Below are 26,776 nucleotides of genomic sequence, written 5' to 3' on the forward strand. Positions count from 1 at the left end.
TTCTCAGAGGAGCCACACTAAATCAGGCCATGGAAATTGGCTCTTTCTTTGTTACCCCTGGCCCAATTTTCTATGGCAGAAGTCATCACACACCTTCTACCTTGAGGAAAACAGCCTTAGGTCAAGCCACCCTCTCCATGTTATCACCCAGTAATTGCAGGACATCCTGGGGAAGATGGTGGAGTTTGCACCTTTGATCTCAAAGCTGCAAGGTTGGGTTCTCTCTTCTGCAGACTCCAAGAGAGTGTAGGTGTTTGCTTTAGGCTATGATGACATGAGAAATACCTTTGTGAGGCGAGGCTTGGGTGTATTGGGGCGTGACTCAGAGGAAGTCAATGTACAGGGATTTGTTTTGTGTGCAAGAGATCTATTCACTTTAGTTACCAGCATGGGTGTAATTAACTTTTCTTTTTATATTATATTATTTTGATTATTAATCATGGCTTAACAATGGCTGAGCCAATGAAAATTTCATATGCAATTTCAAAGAGTCCAAGTTTTATGGTATCAAAGGCTGGCTTGGAGGAGCCAGGGAATTCATGGGCAGTTTGCTGTGTTCTGATGAATGACCAGTAAAAAAACAAAGAAATTGGTAGCCTGAAGCAGGATATCTTGCATTAAAAAAAGAGAGTAGGGAAGGACGTACTCAAAATTGAGTCTTGCCAAGGATCCTTAAGATGAAGTTGCTCTGTGTACCTGGTCCAGACATCCCTGGCTTTCAGACTAGACCTTTTTTTCTTTGTTTTATTTGACAGAAGATGAGACTATCCGAAGTTCTTACATCTTACATGAGGATCACTGTGAGGTTATGCAAGTTTGCTGTGCCCTTATTTTTGACTTAAGGCATCCAGGGTGAACCTTTCTACAGGAGACAAGGTTGCATTGATCATAAACTGATCTTCAAGAGTCACCGCAGTCTGGGGCCCTGTTCTGACTCTGTTAATGTGCCAGTGCTGTAATTTGCTTGGTGAATTGTGTATGAATTGCTGTGGCATGTGCTAAACGCCTAAGTGAGCTGGATATACATGGACAGCAGGGTCCTGCCTGCAGTAAATCTCTTCCCATCAACACTCTGCTGCATTCTGTAGTGAGATGTTCTCAGGAGTAGACCAAAACATGCCAGAACAACTCAGGCTGTCGTTCTAGGAAAGTTGACTTGAGCAAAATGTAACTTTGGAGGAAATGACAGTTTATTTTCTGAGAAGAGGAGCGTGGCTTGAAATGGGAGACATATGAATCATATTGCTTGTATATGACTTCTGCCCTGATTGAAACAAAAATCAATATGTTAGGAGGAGAGACAGGGGAGGTAGCCAGGGTGTTTTATGCTAATCAAAACCAGAAAAGATCGCATAAACTCTGCAAGTTTGTGATACTGTAATATTCAGCTTCAGAGCGCTTATTTATATACGCCATGGACTAGGATTCTTCTATTCTCACCCTAGATTGCCTTAATGCTATTTCTAATGAAAAGTGCCTTTTAAGAAAGGTGCCCACATTCCCAGTAAATAATCAGCTCCAATTCAGCAAACATGTTCAGATAGTTAGCAAAGCAGAATTGGACAGGAAAGAATATTTCTGTCCCTTGGAAAAGTCTAAGATGTGTTTGTTTTTATCCTGAGAGAAAGAAGTAGTGTCAAGATATTTATGGAATAAGTAGATTTCTTGCAACCAAACATGATACATTGATGTGGAAACATACAACAAAACTTACATGATGTTCTTGATTGAAATGAAACATTTTGCTGCATCCTTAAGTATTAAGTATATTGAGACAGTTCTGAAAAGTTGCTTTAAAATGGACATTTTTGTTTTGCTTAGAAATTTCAACTCAAATTATGTTTGAGTCAAGAAAGATGAAAGAGAGACAGGAATTAGATGATTTTGCCATGGCAGAGCACAATACAGGGATCTGTCAGCTGGAGATATGAGCCAGTAAGTAAGTACAGGGTAGAACAGTGCCATTTAAACACATTATTCTGGTCCAGAAGTAAAGTAACTGGATTTGCACAAGAGTGCCTGGAAACATGGCCAAAGTGCTTCCAGACCTGAGCTGGTTTGCAGGCCATCGTCTCAGAAGCATCTCTATTGCCCTCATCAATCCTTGCAGTCCAAGGCTGCCATGCCCACAGCCTGCTTCAACATCTCTGCACCTACTGCGCTGGTGCGTTCCTGCATCTATTCTGTGTTTTGGGGGTAACATAATTTCATTCCAGCCTGGATGGCTATGCAACTTCCTCTGAAAAGAATGTTAAGTGACTCAGAGGAAACAGGTAGTAGTTATGGCTTCATAAACAGAATCTTCAGTGCAGAGGTAAGGTGTTACTGTTTGTGAGGAACATTTTGGCCACCTCTGTCAAATAGCAGTGATGAATCCCCCCCTAATTAATGTCCTTTCATCCCTGGGCAGTTGGGTCATGTCAGGGGAAAATGACAGTATGAACACAGCGGGAGCGTTCAATGGCTTTTTTGTACATCCTTTCTGTAATGTGATGGCTCCTTCTGCAGTATAGGAGAACTTCGCTAACATGTGCATCCTCTCCACACTATTGCCCAAAGCAATTAGTCTTCTTTCCTTTTCCATTTTTGGTTTCCTTTTCCTTTACCTAGGTGCTCACTTTTTTCACTGCTGAAAGTGCCTGTCACTGCTGGTGTTGGTCCTGCAGTGGTACTCCCAGCCTGTCATACAGAAGAGAGAAAAATGGCAGTACTTCCCACCATGGACAGTAAAGGGCAAGAGACAGAAAAAGGCCTGTGGTGGTGGCTGTCTGGCTCAGTGAAGACGAAGAAGACTTCCAAGCTCTTTCTTGCAGGTTGACAAATCCCTGATTGCCTTTTCCACAACTCATTTCTTACACTTTATAAATAATACTTAAATCAACACAGACAATTGTGGCTACTGATAAAACCACAGAGAGCAACTAAACACAATGGAAATGACTTATTCCACCATTTGTTTTTGCTTTGGAATAAGCAAAATACTTTTCAAAAGAAGTGAGTCATTTTTTTCATCCATCTTAGCTTTTGTCTGCTCAACAAACTGCCGCTTTTCTGTGTAACTGTGCTCTCAACATTTTTGTTGTTTTTTATTTATTACTTTTTTCTGCTTTGCTTTCTTGGTTTAGGATTGTCTCCCAGTGACAACTGCTAGCACCACAAGGCTAGAACCTGGTAAAAGACAAAGCAAAACCACCATGCCTTTGGGGAAATGATTCTGCTACCTTGCCAAGAAACATGTTTGGCAAGTTTATAAGCCAAGGTCGAGGTGGAGTTCTCTGAGCCCTTCTACCCTCCTTGAAAGATGTCAGGTGAGAACCTCAGCAAAGGTAATATCTTGTGTAGCATCTCCAGGATTGGGCAAACTGGTTCAGGTAGAAGAAATTGCAGCTCAGACTGAACCTTTGCCCATTTCTTGATGAATCTAACCTAAATTATACCTTCTTCTACTTCACAAATGCCTACCAACACATGCCTGTCCCCAGAGCTAAAACTTCACAGACACTTTGAAAAATATGGCTGATACCTTAAAATCTTTCTCTTGCATGTCTGCACCTCTGCCCTCTCTTGAGGTTAATTATTTGAACATCAGCCAGTATTTACTCCACGCTTACTAATCCTAGACTAGTGTGGGCTTCTGGCTTCCATTGGAGATTTATTCCCCACAGGACCACAAACCAATGTGTCCCTTTAGCTTTGCCAAAAATATGTTAGAAAGTAGGGGCTGTGGGGATGAATGTGGTTAGCCTAAACAGCCACTTGTCATTGTTGGAGAGTCTGTGTGGTTTTTATGAGGAAAGGCATTGATTAATCTTCCTCTGAGTTGGCTCAGAAAAATTACAGCAAGGGGCTGAGTGGAGAGCTAGAGGGATTTCTTTCTGCCATTAAGGCGGTTCTGGCATTTATAACTCCATGGAGAATAGGTCTTTGCAGTGTCTTTCCTTCTGGGCAACTATGGAGTATTCAGGGCATCCCGTAGAGAGTCTGAAGTCAGAAAGTTGCCTGCTATGCTCAGCCATAGTAAATTTAATGCCTTGGTGATGTGAACAACTCTCCTGGAATTCAGTTCACACCACAGAGGTCATGTTACAAGTGATCTTCCTTATATCTTTCCTTACTTGATTCTATGACTCAGCCTTATGAGGAAAAGTTCATCTCTCTTTCCTTTCTAAATAGACTTCCAAAAGGGAATCTAGGATTGGTGAAAGTGCTGCACTGATACTCCTGGAGCTTTAAACCCTGCAGGTCCCCAAAACAGGCATCAAGGCAGTAGCAGCAGGAAAGCTGAGTTGGGCACAACAAAAGAGCTCTTATGTTTGCAGTTGTATTAGCCACAACTCGTTGCTGAAAGGGTTATCAGGCACTCATCCAGCTCTGGTCCCACCTGCCAGCTGCTCTAGGAGGAAAAATGATTAGCCTGCTTTTGTAACAGACTTTTGACCTTTTAGGGAAAGACCTTCTGAGAGATGCTTCCACAGGAGTAACTTATTAAAGTATCAGTCCCTCCTAGGTCATGTGGCTTGGGAAGCATATGGTGGGCTAGTTATATAAAGAGCTGTGCCTGCAGAAAGGTTCCTTTCAGGAGGTAAGTGAAGGAAGACTTTCAGAATACACAGAGGAGGAAGAGCTATGGGTGATGTAGCTATGGGAGGAGGTTTAGAAGGAGAAGTGGCGGGGGGGAAGCTTGACAGAGGGTCAGAGGATAAATCTAGATGTTTGCTGGCCCACTGTCTTCTGATGTTCAGCTTTCTTAGGTGAAAGAGGTGAGTGGTGAAGATTGGGGAGATGTACTAGATCCTTGAAATCTGAGAAGGGTATACCTGTGGGATAGCTGTGTTCACTATGTCAGCAGGCATAGCTGCAAAGAGCAGAACAGCATCAAGATGCACAATAGACATTTTGGTGTGAAGCTGCTACTCTACTGTGAATTAGGACTACTCTAGCTCTAGTGAGGTCTCTGGCAAATGCAGCTGAAGCTGTAAACTCCCACTGCTTCTACTAAGTAGAAGCAGAAGCACAATTTTCTTGCCATTCAATTCTACAATATCAGCAGCTCTGAAAAGAAAATCCTTGAGGGTAGCATAGTAATGCTGTTGGGGCCTTAAATGCAGCTCAGAAGATGCTTCCAGGGCTCCTTGTGCAGCTGTTGCTCTGTAGTAAATATTCATAAAACAGAGGGCCTTCTATCTACGTTTTTCTTCTAGGGTTGGCAGGGGTTGGTAGGTTATCTGAATACTCTGTCTATATTTGTCTACCTCTAGATCTGTTGACAATATAAGAGTGTCAATATTTTTTTCCTTGAAAGGTGGCATAAGCAACTACCTAACTGTTGACTCAAATAAGGATTACTAATTTCTTCAAGAGTTAGTCAACAATCAGCTTACGCTCCAGATAGAAATGAAGTGTCTGCTGTTTCTGAAAGGGTCACGGGAGGCTAACAGTGATCAGCTGCTTGAAGTGCAGGGCTGTGCCAGCATGCATCCTCTCAAGGTACCTGTGATGGAGAGCAGCAATGCTTCCTTTGGGCAGGTCTGTGGAAGACCCTGTCATGGGATGCGCTATTTCAGAGTGTCTCTCTGGTTCTTTGGACTGTGATTTCCAGGTAGAGCTCCAGTCTTCAAGCTGTCCCCTGGCAATTGGTGCAATTCTGAATTTGATACTGATTTGCTTTTAAAATGTGACAGGAAACTGTTGGGCTTATTGGTGAAAAAGCCCTTTCTTACTTTTAATTTGATAATATAGAACTTATCCTGTTAATTGACACTTCTGTACGGAGATAGAATGGCAGCACAGGCTGTTGTGTATGTTTGTGAAGCTGTGTTTGCAGAGGACTTGCCAGCCCAAATCCCACCTAGCAGGCTCGCAACTGCAACTTGTTGTGATGTGGAATGCCTTTTAAAAATGGTTTGGTTCTGTGTTGTGCCAAGATACATCTTTCTCTAAGCATGCAGGTATTGTTACTGAATGTGCACAATCTATGTAAGATTTGTCTCTGCTTGGTAGTGCTTCTAATCTCATTTTTATTTTTTGTTGTCTTTGAGATACCAGGAAATGGCTCAGAAGAAATCAATCATCTGCTCTGTTTCCTTTTACCTTAAAATGCTCTTGAGATCATCATAAGAATGTAGCAAAAGCTGGTTGTATTTATCTGGCTCTGCTCTGCTTTCTGTTTGTTCTGCAATTATCTTGTGAATTGCTGTATATGCTTTTAGACATAAATTTCTCTTCCAGCTCTCACCCTCTTCTTTTGCAGATGGGAGTTTACAGTTCATTTTTCTAATGGAAACAGTGTCCCATAAAGGTCTGCCCTGGGGTTCAGGGAAAGTAAGTTCTCTTCATTATAGTAGAAATGAGTGTTGATCAAGTCAATTCACTCCATCAGAACTTATATGTCCACGTAACAATAGCCTAGAAAGGATTTTTGTCGCTTTACACTTCTATTATGCACATATATAAAATGAGCTCAGGGCCTAAATAAAAGATGTCATCATGTGTGTGTCGGGGGGGTGTTCAGCTTGGTAGTTTGAGCACGTGTCCATGTTGTTCTATTGGCATTTAACCTGACATAAACTGTCTACAGTTTTAATGAATATTTTTGTCAGCTTCTGTGGAAAATATCCCAAACTTGTCAAATCTATTTCTAGCCTACGTCAATACCAAAGGGCATCCTTTGTGCCCACAAAGCCTCTAGCTTAGTGTTTGCATGTTTAACTGTGCAAATACCCATTTGAATTGAATGTACAGTGGTCAATGAAAAGCATCTGGCAGGGGTGCAAGACAAGCTGCAGTTTAACTATTGGTATTCCTGCATTATCAAAACCTCTAGCTGCCTTATTGTTCCACAGAATCTCATACACATAAGTATTGCCATCTAAATGAGAGAATGAAAATTTTGTCCCTGTTTTGCAGGTGGGGCCCTATTGCACAGAAGGCTTCAGCGATGCTGCTGAGGTGGTGGGGGTGTGTGTGGGGGGGAAATGTTTCAGACCTATTGAACTGTGGTGCAGTAAGTGTGAGAAGATCCATTCTCTGTGTCTTCCAGGGCTGAGGAAATCCATAGTGGAGATAAAAGGGAGGTCTGCACACCCAATTTGCTATCAGGTCCTGAAGGGCAGAGTTTCTTAGGGCACTCCACATCCAGCCAGCGATGGCAAACAGCACCAGCTGCTGACTCAATCTAGAGTTATTGTGAGGCCTGGGGACCTCTATAGTTTGAACCTTATAATTTCTTTCAATGATAGAAAGGTCTTCTGGGCCAGCTGGAGAGAGCACAGGCTTTGTGTCGTCTTGACAAGAGTAAGAATCTCCCTGCTTATCTTTCTTGAAATCATCTTGTTCACATTCATCACCTGAATTCAATTAAAAATAACCTGCAGCTGCAATTGTTAAGGGCTGATTTAACTGAACTCCCTTCATCCCAGAGTGTGTGGGATTTCCCCCTGCAGTTTCAGGAGCAGGTGGTCAGTGGGAAATTCCTACAAGTTCCTTAGAGCACAGTTGCTCTTGGGGGCTGGTCACAGCATATTGGATTATTGGATGTGACTTTGTATTTGTCCCTACAAAACAGAGGGTTCACTTTCTGCTCCTCTTCATTAATACCTGGCACAAGCTGTATGATAAAGGGGGAAACTATAGGATGCAGATCTGTTCTGCAGCTTTCATGATGCATTTCATGGATGAAATAGCCAACCAGTGTATCACCTCAAATCACCAAAACAGTTTGTAGGCAGTATAGTACAGGGATAAACTATACTACAAACAGTTTTACTGCATTTTGAATGTACAGACAAGTCCCCCCAAAACTCCCGTGTGACTACCACGGTTTGTATCATAAAGCAATTAGAAGAAAGTGTGTTTGGAGAGCATTTAAACATTTGTTCATCATCCTTATTTTTTGGTAAACTTCCAATGGGAAGTTTCCTGTTAAGCACTGGGTGAGGCACTGTCATGTAGAAATGATCACAAGCAATGTGAGAAACTCTTGCTTTTTTCCCTCTCTTATGGGTACTCTGCGAAGTCTGGGCACCTGCAACTGAATCTGAACTTCTGCAAAATCCACACTTCAGCTGTGGAGACATAATTTTTCCTAGGATGGAAGGGGGCCTGCTCTGATTCAAGTTGTCTTAGGTTTCTTTTTTCTTTTTTTTTAATCTTCTCTCCCTGTTTTCAAGCTGTTTGGTAAAATTGCCTATGAATTTTCTTTTTTAAATAGACTTTTGATTTTTTTGTGGAAAAGTTGAGTGGTTTAAACTCATCACTCTAACAGCAGAGAAAAATGTTAAAACTTGCTGCTTTTTCTTTTAATTCAACTTGGCATGTGAGGAGTAGTAGTTAACCTGGAGAAAATTTGGCGAAGAAACATCTTGATTTCACACAAAGGCTTAGAGTGTTGTGGAAACGGCTTTTGATTAGACAAAGACATAAGCCCTTCAAATTCTCATGTGTAAAATGTAAGAAGAATTCTTCTCTTAGAGCTTGTCATTGCTGCATAAATGCAAGCTCTGGGCTCCTCTTTTACTGGCGTTGAAAAGACTTTGGATCCAGAGCTACACATAGGAGAAAAGGAGGCAGGACAACTTGCTATGTGCTGGCTGGCTTGACCATGGGTTGGCTTCTCTTTGACTCTCAGGCCAAGCCAGAAGTCCACTGTGGATCTCCCACTCCATTCAAATGGGAGCCTTTGCTGTGGAGCAGTGCTCCCTGCAGCTCTGAATTTGGGATGTACTTATAAACTCTCATTTTGTGGCTTGGGAAACTATTTCTATTTCAGCTGGCAAATTCAGTCTCCTTCCCTGCCTCCTCTTTTAATGCAGCAGTAACAAATGATATCAGCCTTAAAATACTTGTCATCTAAAGTAACAAACCCATACTGTAGCTCCTTCAGATTTACAACTTTAAAGGAACTAATCTTAAAGCCCACTGATGACTTTCAGTGATGGAGTGGGTGTCTCTGGGGCTGCGTACATGCTTTTGGCTAATCCCTGCCGCACAGTGTAGTGTCCAGCTCCTATGCAGAGGTGTGTTCCCACACAAGCCTGACACTGGTAGGTATTTTCATTGCAGTGATGAAGAAGTCTTTCCTCTCAGTGCTGCAAAGCAGCTAAGACTCATCTTATTTCTCTTGAGTGTATGGTGGAGAAGCCTTGCAAAACTATCTGCTTTCTTTCTGTGTCACCAGGCCAGTCCTTTCCTTTCAGCCCAGGCTTTGGAGTATGAGCTCAGAGTTCTCAGCTCACTCCTTCAGGAGTGGAACCACCTTACATTTCCTTCACATGTAAGGGGGTGGAGGAGTTGTAAAATATACAGGCTCCCAGGCTCTGTTCCTTCCCTGCTGGCACAGATCGTAAAATTTTTCAGTTTTAACTATAGATGAGTGGTTCTCTGATTGACAAAAACAGTGAAGCCAGATTTCCTAGGGTTTTGTTTGATGGTTAGTGCATTTTTTTTTTCCTTCTGGATCTTTTTTTTTCCCTGCTGCCTTATATTAGTGCTGCAACACAATAATAGACATTCAGAATCCATGTCAGGAAGATCCTATAACTGAGGAATGGATCCTCTGCAGTTTATTAAAATACAGTCCCTCTTCCCCATGTTGGTACTTCTACACTCAGATTTTAACAAATGCTGTCACGTATAGATTATCTTAAATCTAGTCAGAGCTACATTTACACTTGTAGCCTTCCCATCAAAGAGCTCAGGGCACTTTATAGTGTTTCCTTTCTACCCAACCACCTGGTTGGAAAAAAATAAATTAAAAAAAATAAAAACAAACAAAAAGCCCCAGAAATTTAGTATTTTTTTCTGAACTTTTGATAATAGTGGTGGAAAATAGCCTGTTCCAGAAGCAAGGGCAATTTGGTGTTGCAGGAGGAGGGGAGAAGAGGCATGTTACCAAAATCTTGAAAGCTTTCTTGCAAAGGCAGTATCTTCTGCCTACGTTCTTGAGAGGAGGAGGGAACACAACATTCAGACAGTTAGTGACCTGGTCCCTGAAGAGAGCTTTCTCAAGGCTTCTGTATATGTATAGCAGGGAGGTAAAGTAGGAACACTTTTTTTTTTTTTTTTTTTTTAACTTATGCTTGAGAAAATGGCTCAGTTCTTGTAGGTCTCCTTCCGTGCCTTATACTAGTTGTCCTGCACCCCAGGTTCTCCCATTTTCATGGGAGAACCACCACATATACATACATACATACATATATATAAAAGCATATATATATATATATATATATACACACACACATTTAAAGAAGGATTTCCAATCACTGATCCCAGAAGCTCTTCTCAAGTGAGAAGAGCTGCAGTATCTTGATGTAGTTGGTGTAGAGCCAATTACCTGAGCCAAGGCATGCTCTCCCTACCTCAGCTTTTCTTTCCTCCTTTCCATCTCTGATATCTCTTAAGGGATGTGTGTATGTCTCTGTACTGGTTGAATCCCAAGCTACAAGGCTTTACAGAACCATCCAAAGTAGTCTAGTAATGTCCCTTTCCTCCATGATCATCACATGGCAACTTAAATGACTTGAACATTTCACATTTTTGTGTAATCTACTTAATGTGGGGGAACTTTGGGAGCTCTCAGATTACAGGGAGTTCAGGGTAATTTTAACTTGCTGTAACACTGCAAGTTTCCACATGAGCGTGGAGATCTGGTAGGATTGGGAACTGCAATGCCTGCCTGTGAAATAAGTAGTTGGAGAAGTAGCAGGTCCATTTGCCTTTCCCCTAGAATAGGCACTTACTAAACAAAAATTGCTGTTGGCTGGCACCCGATAGCCATCGTGGAGGTGGAATCAACAGGAAAAAATGTGTGAATGTGTCAGAGGGATGAATGTGTGCTCCTTTACAGAACCCACCTTTTCAGGTCAGACTAAATCAGTGATGCATCTCTGAAACTTATGACTATTTATTGGACAATTTGACTTCATATTATAAGGTTGCTATTCAGTTATATTTTACTGGCAGCTCACTGGCACACAGATAAGCATTTCTGAGTTTGAATAATGATCTGTGACTTGCCACTGCTGATTTTATAAACAGTTCTAAACTACCTACCTCAATACATCTTCCATCTCCTGCACTTTGTAAAATATTATAGGAAGAAAAAAACCCACAATATTTTGGTGTAGCTATTCTCTGCCCTGAGTTCCTAGCTATCACATTTCCCAGCAATTTTGGGAAAGGTTTGCACTTATGAAATTTCACCAAATTACCACATAAGAATGAATGGATGATCAAAGACATGAAGCACTCCCCATAAAAGGAATGACCATGTAGGTGAGGTCTTATCAGCCTCAAAAAAATGAGGGAGAGGGGGAATGTGATAAGAGTCAATTCTCCATTGACTCCAAAGAGTCAATGGAGAAGGTGATTTAAAGATGTCATGCCATCTTACTCCCAAGAGTTGGAGTATAAAATCAGACTGGTGGGTTCCAAATGCAGAACAGCCCAAAGGAGATAGTATCTGGAAGTTGCAGATATGCATGTACTTTCCTCTTATCCCAGCTGTTCATTTTGGTACACTGTGCAATCAATATTGTGAAACTTGTTGCCAAGGAAAGGTGTAGATGAAAAAAAAAAACTTGTGCTAGTTTTAAATTAGACAAACTAATAAAAGAAAAGCCCCTGTGTTACTAAATGCAAGGTTAACACCTCTGGCTCAGGGTCTCCCTGAGCTGGACCCTGCTGGAGCCTGGTGGGGTACTCTGGGAAGGATGTGGTGAGCCTGGCCTGCTGTAATGCTGCTCCATTGCTTCCGTTACCAACCACTCTTGGTCCCTCTGCCCTGAGCCCCTTTTCAGAGAGAGAAGGAAGAGCAGCAAATGTGGGAGGTAAATTCTCATGTTTCAGCAGCAGATTATTGAAACTTAGAAGGTATTGCTGCAGTTGAGCACCACGATCCTATGACCGTGGGTGGCCATGTAGGTACCTGTGGTACCTGTGCTGACAGCTGGCCTACCTCAGGGGGGATTTTGGGGTCATCATCAAGGATGAAAGAAGTGATAAACTTTCTCCCCCATCCTTCTTAAGGAAGATATATCTGACTAGGTAGAAGCTTTGCCTCTTTCTTCTGACCCAAAACATGGTGTTTTTTGAGGGGGAAGAGAGGAGAGGGTTTTCTTGCTTACCCTTGCGAAGGGTGAAATCTGAGCTGCATCTGGCCTTTTCCCTCCCAGGAAGGGAGGACACAGGGGCATGTGGAGCACCTGCGGCTGAACACAGCACTGACAAAGAGCTCATCATTCTGAAATAGATCGTGAGCACATGTAGCCTTTTTTGCAGGGAGGTTTGATCTCCTTGGTGCATTGGTTTTCCCAATAGAAGACCTGAAGCCCAAGAGGTTTCCTGCATGTCCCAGCTTGTGGGCATCCTGTCTGTGCCCAGGAGCGTGGGGCTGGGGCTGCAGGCAGCTTCCCTAACTCTGACATCTGAGAGATGCAGGAAAAAAGACAGTTACCTTCAACAACTAGACTGCAACCAACTGCTGCTGATTGTCAAAGGCAGAATAATTTAATTAGAGTTGAACTGGATCATTACTTAATAAGAACTGAGACCAATTAATCTTTGGCGTCACAGTATGAAAGATGCTTTGTTCCCTTTGAATAGATAATTGAGGTATGTGCAGACACCCTATGCTCTGCAGCATTTGCAAAGGGTTTTTTTTTTTTTTGTCTTATTTGTATAAGCACTTTGGAATTAGGGATTGTTTTGTTGTTAATGATGTTGGGTATAATTATCTTGCTTTAGAAAGGCGGAATATGTCTAGGAATCAAGGCTCTGCCTACCTCAGAACACTGACCAGAATTGCTCCTCGGTGGAGACATGGTTCTGAAGCAAAAGATGAGCCATCCAGTGGCCCTGCATATACCGTTGGGCTGCACAGGATCAGAACTGCCTGGCTATTTTATTCCTCACACACTTAAAACCCCAGGGACTTGAACAAGTGCAAACACAAGCTAGCACCTCAGTAACTGAAGTGATGTACACTTGCAAACTGTGGATTCATATATTGAGTTTCAATGTTCCTAGAATATTGTTGTGTGGATAGGTCATCTTTGACACTAGTAGTTAATCAACACTGTTCAATATCTAGTAGGTAATATCTATGAGAAAAGAGAAGTTAGTATGAGCCCAGCTTTTCTTAAAATGTTCTTGATGATCCTTTTTATTTGCAAAGTTCACTGCAGAGAGCTTCATAGTTCCTAGCACCTGAGCTAGCATTCTGTTGAGAACCACTTTCCTCATCTGGCCCATTTCCTGGGCTCTTTACTCCTTCACCGCACATGTGTGTGAACGTGTGACTGCATGAGTTACTGCATAGTTCCCATCTCTGGTCTGTAAGAAGAGTCTATAAGGAGACCATGTGGCAATTACAGATCTCATCATCTATACGCCTGTACTACTTTCTGTGGTTGCTCAGACTTATGGATACAATGAATGAATGCAAAAACTCAGGGTTTTTTTCTGTCCAGCACAAGTTTCAGCAGCTCTCCCTACCACACACTCTGCCAAACTTCCAATATGATTATGCCTCCACCTCAATTTGATCAATGGGTACAGTAGAATTAAAATGGTAACTCCTTTCATAAGCCAGCCTCTGCAGAGAGAAAAAGAATGGAATATGAGATAGTGTCTTTCTCTCAGCACATCACAGCTGCATCTTAGACTGATTCTGCTCTCATGTATATCTTTGGAAATCCCTTCTTACAATCTGAGGTTCTTTTTGGATAATAGCAGAACAAAAAGACTTCTTCAGGTGGTTATTACAGAAGGGTGGATGTCTTGGATCCATTGCACAAACAAAAACACTGTTGAGCCAATTCTGCCAGCCCCAGTTCCTACACCTACGTTTTCAGCTTTGGAGGAGATGTGCTGAAATGAGTCTTCACAGAGTTTCTATACCTTAGCTCTGAGTCTCCAGCTTATCCATTCTACCGGGGACTGTCTGAGCTGGATGCAGCCTCTCCTATAATTATATTTTCCTATCTTTCATAGCCTCAGGATTGCTTTCTGTTTCCTGACAGTCATTATTTTTTTTCTTGTTCTTAGAAGTCTTTCCTACACCTTTCAAATGGTCTAATCTTTTGCTTTTTGCTTCTTTCCTAGTGAGAGGTGTTCTGGTGTTCTCACCTCTAGAGGTGCTTGTAACCACAGGCAGTTTTCTGTTAGCTGGCTGCCAAAAGGACAAAAACAGTCCTGATACTGCTTGTTCTCTTCATTTTTACCAGAGCCCTGGAAGGTCGTGCTGGTGGCAGCACTGCCTGTGCATGTGCTTGGGAGAACTGTGGGCTGTGGCTTCTACTGGGCAGGGAATCTTTTTAGAAAGCAGCTATTGCTCCTCTCCTTTCTTTTGCAGAGGTGACAATGGGGCTCTGCCCTTTCTCTCACCCTTCTCAGCTGTGCTCCTTTCTCCTGCTCATCCTTCTGCACTGCTGGGAATCCTTGTGCTGCCCTGGGCATAGTGAGATGCTTTGTGTGCCTTGATGTGGTGGTGCAGGGAAGGTGAGATGAGGGCACTGAGGGCTGCAGTGAGAGAGCTCAAGAGCAGGTGCACTGTGGTTAGAGCAATGACTGACTTCACCCAGTTACTCATCTCTGAGCAGGTCTCCACTTATTCCTCTCTCCTTTGCTGTAAAGTTACTGTAACTTTCCTGTTTATGATGCTTTGTGCCCCTGCAGGCAGGATGACTTGTTTACTGTTAAACAATCACCTGCAAATCACTTGCTTCAGATGAGCTGCATCATCGACTGACATATAGGATCTGCTGAATGCCTTCGCTAGCCTGATTTCTACAATTTTTGCCCATTGTGAAGCGCATGAGGTTCTCCCACAGCTTGCTGCTCTGATCTGATCTAACAAGATGCTGAATGCATTGCTGAGGGGTGAAGAGCACCCTGAGCATGGAGCTTGCAGAATCACATCTCACCTAATGGAGAAGTCTCTGCAGGCAGATTTGAACTCTACCCTTCTGTCTGGTCCAAATGAAAACCAGCCCTGACCTGAGACTCCTGCAACTTTGGCTATGTTGGTGCTGGGCATTACTGAGAATTGGATTACATTAGCCTGGGCTCTTAGCCAGACTCACTAACTACATGGTGTTTGGGCCTGAGCTGAGTCTCCTCTGGTAGAGCAGTGGGATTGCTCAGAAGAGCAAGGCAGAGTAAACTACTACTACTTTCTACAGACACACATTTGACATGTCTATGGGGCAAGTAATCAGTCCCATCCAGGCTCCTTGCCGTTAATCTTCATCTCCACCTAGCATCGCATGTTGTGAGGTCAACAGAGTTGAGATCAGTCAAAATCAATAAAAATCTACACTATTAGTATATTCTCAGTGTGGTGCAGTGGTCCTTGCTATGCAGGGGGCATAACTTAATCTCTCAGTGCGATGTGTTCAATTTGTTGCTTGATGATGTTCAGTGAATGATGATGTTCAGAGTGGTGGGTGGGGAAAATCCTGGCTTTTGATTCAGAATTTTTACTGCTTCTATGAGTAAAAACACACATCTCTTGTGCTGACTCAAAGCAAACAGCTTCCATTTGGGCCACAGTCTTTCATGCTGCTTTTCTTCTTTCTCTGTGCTCACAACATTGATCTGACTGTTTCTAGGTGGATGCAGAAATTGTCTGAGTGGAAAAAGGGTGTTCTTAGACATGACCAGAAATGGAAATTATATTGAATAAGAGTGATCACAGGGGCAGGGAGGGGTGAGGATGAGAACGAGGAGAGGGAACGTAAGCAGTTTATCATTCAGTTAAGATTGTTTTCATTGAAATGAGGAGAGATGTCACAGTGAATTATTTAATCTGCCTAAGCAGTTCCCCTAATCTGTTTCACGGGCATAGTGAGTTCCTCTTTGCCTAGCATCTATCACCTCTGAGCAGAGGGGAGGCTGTTCACAACACTGACTCCTGTGCTAAGAGGGATTTCTGAATATCTGTTCTCCAGGCTACTTGCTTGCTGAGTACTCCCCAGGGCTTGAAAAATTGGGAAGTACCAAAAGAGAGAAGATGTATCTGTAACCCATTGTTTAAACTGAAAATGATATCCCAATGATAAAACTTGATTTTTTTTTAACACGAGTGAGAATTTTTTCTGACTTAAGGATTGAGTCTAGATCCGGATCCCAAATTTTCCTGTTAACCCTGGCTTTATGCCATATAAGGCTCTGTTTAGTTTTGGATTTTTCTTATTCACGGGCTGTCTGTATGGGAGTTGGCTGTGGTCATCTGAGGGTGCTTTCGCAGGTGGTTTACTGAATGTAACATCAAAGTTTGAAACAAAGGGGAAAAGAGAACCCACAGGTTTCCAAGATTTACAGAGATAAGTAAGGCTGAAGCTTGCTTAAGGGCAATGGAAATCTAGCACGTGGCTCTGGACAGCTTAGGGAACCTTTGGAAAATGCTTAGATTTGATCAGCTTCTCCTAGGGATATATACTATTCTGCTGTTGATTTCTTAGAGGGTTAAAGGAGAGCTAAAATGACAGAGCAGGATTTCTGCCTTTAACTCTGAGACTAGCTTTGGAGAGTCATTTCTTTCCATGCATACTGTCCTGCAAAGCTATTCTCAGTGTGTGTGTTATCGTCTGATGTGATATATAATGATCTGGAGGCCAGGACATGCAAGCACATGGTTATGTGTACCCACGTAAACACTGATCCCTGACTCTGATGCCGGAGATAAATGCTCTAGACTCTATTATATTCTCAGAACCAAACCACTCAGCAGAGCTGCCTCGTGATTCCACTCAACCCTGTCATAATGAGTTTAGATGAAAACCACAAGAAATATAGTGGATTTGGGTCCTTGTCAAAGCACAGCAGAACAGTGTCAGCCGAGGACTTTTTAAAAATTCATTTTAACATTTAGAATGAAAGTGAGGTAGACTGAAATATAAAGAGTGTCTTGCATATGGTTGTGGTGAGAAACCACTGGATTTCATCTGGAACTTACTGGGAACGCAGGAGGCAAGGTCATTTAAAGTTTAAATAATTCTGTAAAATCCTGCCATGAAAACTGAGTGCTCTTGTGGGTTACTTTGCCCTTTCTTACTTTCTCTCTGTCCTTTCTTTGTGAAGCTCCCCTGATTTTCCTGGTACATTAACAAATACAAACATTCAAACATCAGCCTGTGTCTAATTTTTTCCCCTTCCTGTCCTCTTCCTTTGTGCTCTTCCCAGATGCACAAAACAGAGTTGTCTGGCCACAGGTGAGGGCCAAATTCCCCATACGTACCTGAAAAGATACCTTCCTCTCTGCAGCATGGGTAGGCACAAATCCAGTTGGAGACAACCTCTGTGGAACAAAGTCTTTTTGTGATGAATAACAGCTCTGGAGCTCTCAGAGCAGAAGCTGGGCATCTTGAGTATTTATTGTTGGTCAAGGGATTGCATAGGTCAGTGGTATTGTGCATAATTATAAAACATTGGGCAGTTGCCTGGGCAGTGTGTGCAAGTATGTGCACAGCCTACGGCTATAAGAGTGCTTGCTGCCTGCAAGCAAGGGCTGCCAAACCCAGGCTTTACCTGTCATAATACTCATGCTATGCAATCTGTGCACAGTATCTCTGGATGGTTATGGTGCTAGCACTGCTTTATCAAACCCTTCTCCCTACCCATCCACCATGCTGAGGGGGTGGTCACTGTAGCAGGTGACAGTAGGATAGGATGGGTACTTCTGGTGCTGCTCACAACATGATGTCTAAAGACAGACCCACCTTTCTTGGAGGTGCTAGTACATGAAGTGATACAGAGCAGAAACACTTAGACTTATCCTCATAGGATGCCCATGATGCAAGAATCATCACCTCAGTAACAGAAGCAAGGTGGCCATCTAAGAGCGGGAGCACCTTTAGTCTCCATAGCAAAAATGCCCAGAGTTTATCTTTCCAAGCCCGTTGTGAAATACCATAACTGGCACTGCCTGCTGCTGCCTCCCCAGTAACAGGCAATCTGAATTGTTCAATCCTCTGTTGAGCTCTGTCCCGTGGTGGTGGCAACATCTGGTTTAGAGAGAACAGCAGGTAGTATGAACGTGGCCCTCTGTGCCCAAGTAGTACGAATTGTGCAGTCCTTTCAAGAGATGTAAGAGCTGCTGTAGCAAAGGCCTATTTGGGATTAATAACAACAGTGCACTTCACATGGAGCACACATCTTCCTTTTCCCCCACACTTGAAAGAGTGCGAAGAATCCTAATAAAGCTAGCCGTCTGCACCATAGACTGAGCACTCTTAGATCTTTTTAACAGTTGGAGTTGTGAAATATTTGTTCCATCTATAATTATGGAGTAGAACAGATTGCTAGAGCTTAGTTATAATTAAAGTCTAATGCACAGTAAAATAACCTAATGCAGTCAGTGATTCAGTGGCAACCAGAGAATTTTAATTCTCTCTTTACTAGGCTTAAGCTTCAATTGCAGGAATTGGGACTTCAGGGAAAGTTGCATCACTTATTACATAGGGACATGGCTCTATATTAAAAGGTTGTGTGGAAATTTTTGATTGCTATGTATTAAGTTATATTGTGTGGCCTCACCAACCTTAGGAACTTGAAATCATATGTGAATTGTTTTACCAGCACAGAATCTGCAAGTTGCAGTCTGTTGTAGAGGAGATTTTCTTAAAGCCTGCCTGCCTAATAATTGATTATTAATGCTTAGGATAAGTTATTTAAAAGGAGTCATTAATTAGGTGTTCATAGAAGAAGATATATTTTCTTTATAAAGCAGTTTTAAATGCTGTTATCAGTAATAATTTAATGCATATTTAACACCACTTTCAAGCATGGGTCATTGGGTGCCTCATGACACTAGAATCTGAAGGAAGTAAATAAGTTTCCCATCTCCTGGAAGACAGGAGACAGGACTAGGAGCTGATACCAGGTGAAGAAACCTGAAGGGGAGTGTTTTGCTGAGCAATAGTGCAGGACAGCTTTGCAGAGTGTGGAAGTGGTGAATAGGGTTTTTTTTGTTTTGTTTTGTTTTGTTTTGTTTTGTTTTGTTTTTTTTAACTTGGGAAGGGAAGAGGGGCATTATAATACAACCTGCCAAAGATCTACCACAAGAAAAAGGAGCACTGCTCTGGGCCATTCTCAGAGGCTGACAAGAGAAAATGTCATTATAAACAGACTATATTAATTTTTCCCCATTTTCTCAGCTGATGTATTGAAAAGATTCTACCTGGGATAGTCGGGGGGTCCATCAGCAGAGTAAAGATGCATTTCCAAGGGCTATGGATTCCCGAGAGTGTCTGGATAAGTCCCCCCATCCTGTCCCTTCCTCCCAAACAGGCTGGGCAGGACTGCATTAGGTGGAGAGTTTTCTCAGACCTGTGGTTCTGTTCCCCCAGGACCTGTCCCTGGAGAATTTGGGTTGCATCTCCCAAGGGTGAAAGGATCCCTGCTTACCTCATGTCTGCTGTGGATTATATGCACCCAGGCAGGGGGTAAATGCTATGCGGCTAATGTGTGACAGCATGCTGGTCTGTGGTAACTCATGTATGCCTGAGTTTGGGTGTCCCTCTGGCACTATGTCAAGCTGCAGTGGATTTGGACGCAGTGACAATCCATGTGGTCAGGAGGTGGGTTCTGCAGCACCTGCCAAAGCTGCTGTTTTTTTCTGAGTTAATCAGGACCATGGATGCTCCCTGGGAACCCTACAGAGGGAGGTGGGCAGCCTTTAGCTCTTCTGAATTGATGTTACATTTGAGTGAGTTGTACCATGCTTCAAAGTCCTACCCTTAAGAAAAGTGACTTTAAAAAACCTAGATGCTTCCTAATTCTGAAACTGTTTGTATGTCTCAAATGTTGGTCTAGAAATTAAAATATCCTTGTTTTGGGGGTTGTTTCAGAGCCAATACATCCCTGCCAGACAGAGCTGAATTCTGCTTTCATAGCCATAGAGACCAAAGTCTCTGAATGAGTTTGATATTGAACCTGGAGAAGGAAATGGAAAGCCAGGGGCCTGCAGAGATAATGCAAAGAGCAAGGTATGGCTTGCTGAATTTTTTGATCATTGGTAATGGATGGAGAATGGAAGAGCCTAGCTCAGCTTTCCTAAAGCTCATGCTTGCAGGTTCTTTTAGGATAATTAGTAGATAGGAGGAAAAAAAAACAAACAAAAACAAACAAACAAACAAACAAACAAAAAAAAAAAAAAAAAAAAAAAAAAAAAAAAAAAAAAAAAACTTGTTCCTACTCCCATATTGAGGATGTCTGAACTACCACACCATGAGATGAAAAGAGTAATGCTCAGCAATGAGAGTTGCACCAGACAAAGGTGTGTCCATCAGGTGCCTCGGAGCCAGAACCACAAGAGCCAGGAGATCTGGGGATTCAGTGCAGGCATTGGGGCTGCCGCCTGTGACAAGTACCTAGTGACGGTAATGCAGTCACAGGAATCACCAGATGGCACTGTTACGCACACTCACACCAATTCATTTTCTCTGTATGGGAGAAGTGTGCTGCCTCCAATCTGTTACATCACTGGGTTTTTAAAGAGGTAGTTTCTTGCAGAGAGCTGTTGCAAACTGTAAGTGAACAGGTATATTGCATGTTGCACCTTTCACTAGCATCAGTTCTTGGAAGAGGTTTGATTGCGGACAAGGCAGTAGGGCTTGAGTGATGGCTTCTGAAGTGTAGGATTGCCCATTTGCTGGATAAGTCTTGTCTAGTTGGACGAGGAAGTGAAAGAACTCTAACAGTGTTACCTAGGTGGCATGTCACTTTTTTGCAAGTCTGTTTTCTAGTGAAGGGCAACACTGGCTTCTGCCATACTTTGGCAATGGGGCAATTGTTTTGTTTTGAAACACTGAAGGCCAAGTTGTGGGGTTTGGACAGATGATTAATCTTTTCTCTGCTTTAATGGCACAATCCCTAAGGTCTTTAGGCTGGGTCACTGCAGAAAGTAAGCTTCACTGAAAAAATGTGAAGTGCAGAATTTTGATCATCTCTCTCTTTTTTTTAAGGTTGTTGGCTGTTAACATCAAAGTGTGAAAATGGGGAGAGATGCAAGAGATGATCTCCTTAAAAGTCATATTATCTTCTTTATAAGGACATGAAACACATCAGCTTTCTAAAACTTTGTTCTAAGAGTGAATAGGCTATATAAAGTTTTATTAACTTGCACATGTTACTTAAGTGGCACCAAACCTTTGTTATCCACATATTTCGCTATCATTGATCAGCTGGATTTTGTGCTATATCTGGAGGAGGATAGATCAACTATCCAAGCAGACCATGCTCTGTCCTTCTTATTTTTCTAGCTGCAAGCTTTGGAAAGGACTCCAGTGTCCCTAATGCAGGTGGTCTTGGCTCTCTGTGTGTATCTCCAGCACAGTCAGGAGTGCATTTACTACCTGTGTGAACACACCCACCTTAATACAAATCTGGATGAGCCAGGTACTGCTGGTGGGAAGGTGTGGAAGCGCAGGCTTGAGCAGAGAGTGTACAGGTTTTCAACCAGGGCTTCCATAGCTGGCGGTTAATGTTGTGGGCATTTTTGTTTCAATTGCTACTGGTTCTTGGAACTGACTTTAATCCTGCTACCTTGGTTATGCCTGCAGTAGCTGTGCTCACACCTTGTATTCCAACAGAGACTTAGCTTAATGCTGGGAACTAGAGTTCTGCTAGACAAGCAGTGAGTTTTTGATGCAACCTTGTCTAGAGATGTGAAATTCTGTTGAGGCCTATGCTTTTGTGTGCAGGGCTTATTTTCTGAAATAGCCAAAAGGACACAGAGGTTACCCCTTGTGTGCGGAATATACAGATGTGAAGCACCAGGGGATGATAGCAGTAACAGCAAGATGTTACTAAGATTTACCTTGGCTCTGACTTGCAAGGAACAGAGTGAAAGATGAAAGATAGAGAAATATTCATTCCACTGCATTTTTGTTTCCTCCATTGGGGCTGTCTGTAAATGCCATCCTTGCTGGTGACTGTCTCAAGGTGAACGTCTCCACATAAACAGCTGGCTATAAGCTTTCACTTTGCTTCATGAACAGTAGCCTCCCTTTCATTTGTTTTTAGACTGGTGCTGCTGACAGTGCTGCAGCAGTTCTTCCCTTTCTACTGGTGGGGCCATTTGCACACTGCTTGGGACTCTTCCCTTTCCTCCTCTCCTTCCCACCCCCCAGCAGCCCTGCTCTCTGCTACAGCCAGGACTTCAGAAGTTGATGGAAACAGCCCTGATACCCATGCACCAATCTGTATGGCTTTTGGTACCAAAACCAGGAGACAAGAGCAAAGTGTGAGAAATTTCTGGGGCAGGTCTGGAGCGAGAGAGGCTGATTATGAATCTCTGCTAGAAAAGTGAAGGAAAACTGCAGGGTGCTTCCAGACCTCCCATCCTTTGCCAGCCATTAAGCTGCATAGTGCCACAACAGAGTGAGGGCAGGACTTCATCCATAAGGATACAGTCACTGGGATTTCTGGATCCAACCTGGGCTTGACCCTATGGGCTACAATGATGCTGTGTATATTTGTGGCATGTTTTTTGCCAGAATGCCAGACATATTGAATGGCAGCTGTAAAAGGAGGCCAAGCCTTCCACCTACACAGCCACTTCCACAGCTTTGATATGCAATACAAACCAGCTTCCCAAAGCGGGGTTACCACCTGTCTCACCCCGGCAGGGCAGTCTAGCTCCCAACACAGCTTTAGGCCTATGGCCCCGCTGTGTCTCGGAAATGCCCTGAATCAATGGCACAGCTGCACTGACGTCAGGGAGGGAAATTCCCTCTGCCTAGTAGACTTATTGCTCCCTCTCAGCCTTGAAGATGGGAGTTTCCCACAGGAACAGTAGCCTATGAGCTCTCGAAGATGAAGCAGGCGCTTCTGAGACTGAAGTGCTGCTGGTGAGCTGAGCATGGGATGAGAGCCTGCTTTTGGCCCCATTTCTGGTCTATTGCTATGTTCTCTATTCTCTGTGTCTCACTTTCTTCCTATATGCACACAAGTGCTGTTTTTTACTGTACGTGGTGTGTTGGGAGCTGGAGGTGCAAACTGGAGCTCCATTTCCAGTTTGGAGTGGAGTAGTTCTGGTGTTGGCTTCTGAGCTGGCTCCTTCTGCTGCTTTTCCATAGAGAGAGGATCCCTGGTATTTAGGAATAGCTAAGAGAAACTCCTCTAATGTTTGCTTCTGTTATTCATTGGCAACATTAGTCTGGCCCATGGCTTTAAAGTTTTATGGTTAGGGTTTTGGTAACTTTTCTCTGTAGTGAGAAAACTGAGACTGCAGCTTCTGAAATGCATGTTCAGCTTCAAGCCCACTTTCATACCATCTCTATTCTGCTTGATGAAAATGAAGCGCAAAACTTTCCATTTTCCACATTTTGGGAAAAAAAAAAGACCACTTGTGGCCCTCTGCAGTGGGAGCCTCTCTGGAGCAGGGGCCATCCATAGCCATGCAATTGGATTATGGTGTAAGAAACTACATCTCTGAGGATCTTGTGAGTGTTTGGGTTCAGCATAGACCTAAGATACAAAGGCTGATGCATTAGAAGTGAAGTTAGCCTTAAGCTCTGTTCTGAGTGATCCCAAGGAAGTGTGTGGAGCTAGCACATGCGGGAGGACTAGAACAAGATCTCAGTTTGCTGCAATTTGTGCTCTGGTCTCAGTCCTAGCACCAGTCCCAGCCCTAGGAATGACAAGACTGGAAAGCTAAGACTGACTGGGGGAAGTGGTTAAATACCCCACTGCAGCTGGAAGTCTCCAGAAATATACAGGACAACTAGAGAAGACTAAAAAGTGCTTCTCTGGAATCTCTGGGGTTGGAACAGAAAAAAGACGACCCAGGAGCTCCTGTCGTAGCTGTTCTGAGTCTCTTGAAGGCTTTAATAGTTCATGTTGCTCAGGCAAAGGGCTATGACAAGTCCTGCCAGACAGACAGAGACCATATTAAGTGTGTGTGGCCAGGGCTATAGATGACTTCAGGTTTTCAGCCTTAGGGTACTCATAATCTTGGCAATTTCTGTCATCTGAGACCATGCTGAGACAGGAGCAAGTGGTCTAAAAGTGGCTTGAGCCTCATGAAACCAATTGTATTAGCCCAGCAAAGGATGACACCAGTCTATACTGAAGGTTACTGAGAGCAGATGGTGCTTGGACAATACAGATGTGATGGACTCTAAACTCTGTTATGAGGAGACACAAAAGACCAGGAAGCAGCTCTGAGAGTAGTTCAGCTTTCTCTGTGAGGAGTGAGTTAGCAGTGCCATCTCCTTCATCTCGTCCCAGCTCTGGGTAGCATATATCTGGACATATTGACCAGTCCATATGAGCTCAGTGCCCAGTATCATGCAGAGAAATTAGCTGATAGCCAGAGTGTATTTTCAAACCTATAGCATTAGTAGCTATATTTTCAGGTTTAGCTGGAGAATGAGGATGTGGGAAACTGTACAATAAAATATTTGTCGGCTGCTCTTCTGATGTGCCCAGGAACTGCTTCACTTGCTGCCGAGCTGTCACCAGTCCTGGGCTCGGGCTCTGCCAGCACCAGCTTGCAGATGGCAGCTGACTGAGCTCGCTCTGGACCATGAATCTCGTGACTGCACAGCACTGTCCCCATGAGACTGCCTCGTATGCCCTAGGACTCAGCCCTGGGTGCCCTCCATCACTCCCTCTGGGATTACTTGGAAAGGCCAGTATTCAAGCACTTTGCTCTACACTAGCACAGCTCAGGGCATGCTGTGCTCAATGAATAACCTACTCACAGCAGGGATTTGGTCACAGGGATGTCTTAAGAGAAGAGTGAGCAATGGTATTTTTTTTTTAACCTGTTCATGTCTGCGCTGGGGACAGAAGGTATTGGGAGAAGAGGAGATTTTGTGTGAAATTGTATTTTTCTTCTTTTAATCCAACAACATCTTCTGTTCCCTATTCTCCCTGTCCTTTCTCTTTCAATGCAGGGGAAGAGGAAATGTTTGTATGAGCCAAACCTAGAAATCTGTTCTTTGAGGAGCAGCGGGACCAGAGAGCCCTGCTGGCTAGAGGCTGCTGAGAAGTAAAACATGAATTTTGATGTGATTCTCATCACAGCTTTCAGGTAGATTTTCTAACGTCTGTGAGGGTTAGATTCCTTTTGCCTCTTTCCTTTCACTGCAGACACCAAGAGGGTGTCTATCCTGCCTGCTTCTGCTCATGAAACATGTAAAACCTTTATATCTTTGAGATCTTTAATTGTCTGTTAAATGTGATTGAATTTATAAACTGTGCTCTAAGCATCATTGACATCATTTAACACTTTTCATTAGGTAATCAAGCTGAAGATACTTTCCTTGTTATTGGAAATAATTATTTCATTCTCTTAGATTTTTTTTCTAGCGAAAAATCTCCGTATAGCCTACAAACTTTTTGCTTCTGAAAAGAAATTCATTTTAGCTTAAAAAAGAAAACCACCACCACCAGTAACAAAAAACAAAATGACCAGAGCCATTCCCTTGGAAACCCCAAGCTATGAATGTAACAATTTATCCCTTGGGCTAAGAGTAGGGCTGATCCCAAGGGAATGCCGAAGCCAGCAGCTGCAAAGGTATATCAGAACACGGCTGGCATCTCCTCTCTTTCCCATCTTCCTTCACTTCAAGTCGTCCTGAGCTTGGGACCCAGAGGTCAGAGCTGGAGCTCCAGAGAGCTCCATAAACTCCCTGTCTGCCTTTTGTCCTTGTTCAGGGCTGGGACCAGCACACAGGTAATCTGTCACTGAGTTTGCGGGATGGTGAGGAGACCATTGTAATTCCCCAACAGCCTTCTCCTGAGGCTTTAAATGTTTGCCTCCTTTAAAGCATATTCTCGTGGTCATTGCAAGCCTTCATGGGCACTCATATGATACATCTCCAGCCTGCTGCAATGGAGGAGAGGGTATGCAGAGGGGGTAATGGGAGAGTGAGCCACAGCTGTTTCTCTTCTCCAGACATTGAAACGGCAGTGGTGGCGTGATGCCCTGCATTCCTGCCCACCTACACACATGCTTCCTCCACATATCCCTGGGCCGCCTGCTTAATGCAAGCACTAGAGACTCCGGCTGCAAATCCACCAGCCAGACAGATCTTCAACACGCCAGCTTCCTTCTTGCTTCTGTGAGGCATGTGCTTGCTCCTGTCAGATCAGTATTAGCTTGCATGGAAATATCCTTGGTGTTCACTGTCTCTGCTGGGGTATCACAGGCTCCTTCTCCTCTCAAGTTGGCTGTCTTTGAGGTCTGGGCTACTGGTGAAAGGCCTCTTTTTGCCTATGTTCCCAGGCTGCTGGGATGAAGCTTACCAGCCCATGCATGCACACATAGAACCCCTCTGAAATCTTTGTTCTTTCCACTCCCAGTCCACCCAGTAGATTTTTCTGTAAGGCATTACAGATGATGTTGGCTGAATGATTGCCTTGAGAACTTATGCATGGGGTACTGAAAATTCACCCCCTTGTGGCTTATGTTTCCACTGCAGACTGTGCTATGCAAGGAGACTGTCTTGCACCTGACAGGAGTTTAACACAGTCTAATTGCAATGTCTGATAATATTTGCCTAAATTTATGCTGAATCATTCTTCTTTGGGAACTTGCAGCAAAGTGTTGGCTGTGAGCACAGGGCAAGGAAGGAAGTTGGAGCAGGGGAGAAACAAGAAGACTTACTGGCTTTTGCAGGAAGTTTCTATGGAATGTTACCAGTAGGTTCCTCTAGCTCCATTTTCCAGCAGAGAAAGGCAAAAGATGGACCTTTTGAGCTATTTTAAAGCATGTGCAGATCTCTCAGGGAGGCTGAAAATGTCTCTGGGAAAAACAGTCAGATGT

General features: G+C 43.3%; 1 protein-coding gene across 1 annotated transcript in view; it reads left to right on the forward strand.

Annotated features, from left to right (window-relative positions):
• The first annotated feature begins 3,282 nt into the window (after nt 1–3,282).
• Nucleotides 3,283–26,776, forward strand: part of TP63 (tumor protein p63) — a 136,755-nt gene continuing 113,261 nt past the window's right edge. The window contains exon 1 of the mRNA XM_062582344.1: nt 3,283–3,308. Within this exon, the coding sequence (XP_062438328.1) occupies nt 3,302–3,308 (7 nt within the window). The 5' untranslated portion in view covers nt 3,283–3,301. The remainder of the gene's footprint in view (nt 3,309–26,776) is intronic.

This window comes from Rhea pennata, chromosome 9 (assembly GCF_028389875.1).
Source record: "Rhea pennata isolate bPtePen1 chromosome 9, bPtePen1.pri, whole genome shotgun sequence".
In the NCBI taxonomy this organism is placed as follows: domain Eukaryota; kingdom Metazoa; phylum Chordata; class Aves; order Rheiformes; family Rheidae; genus Rhea; species Rhea pennata.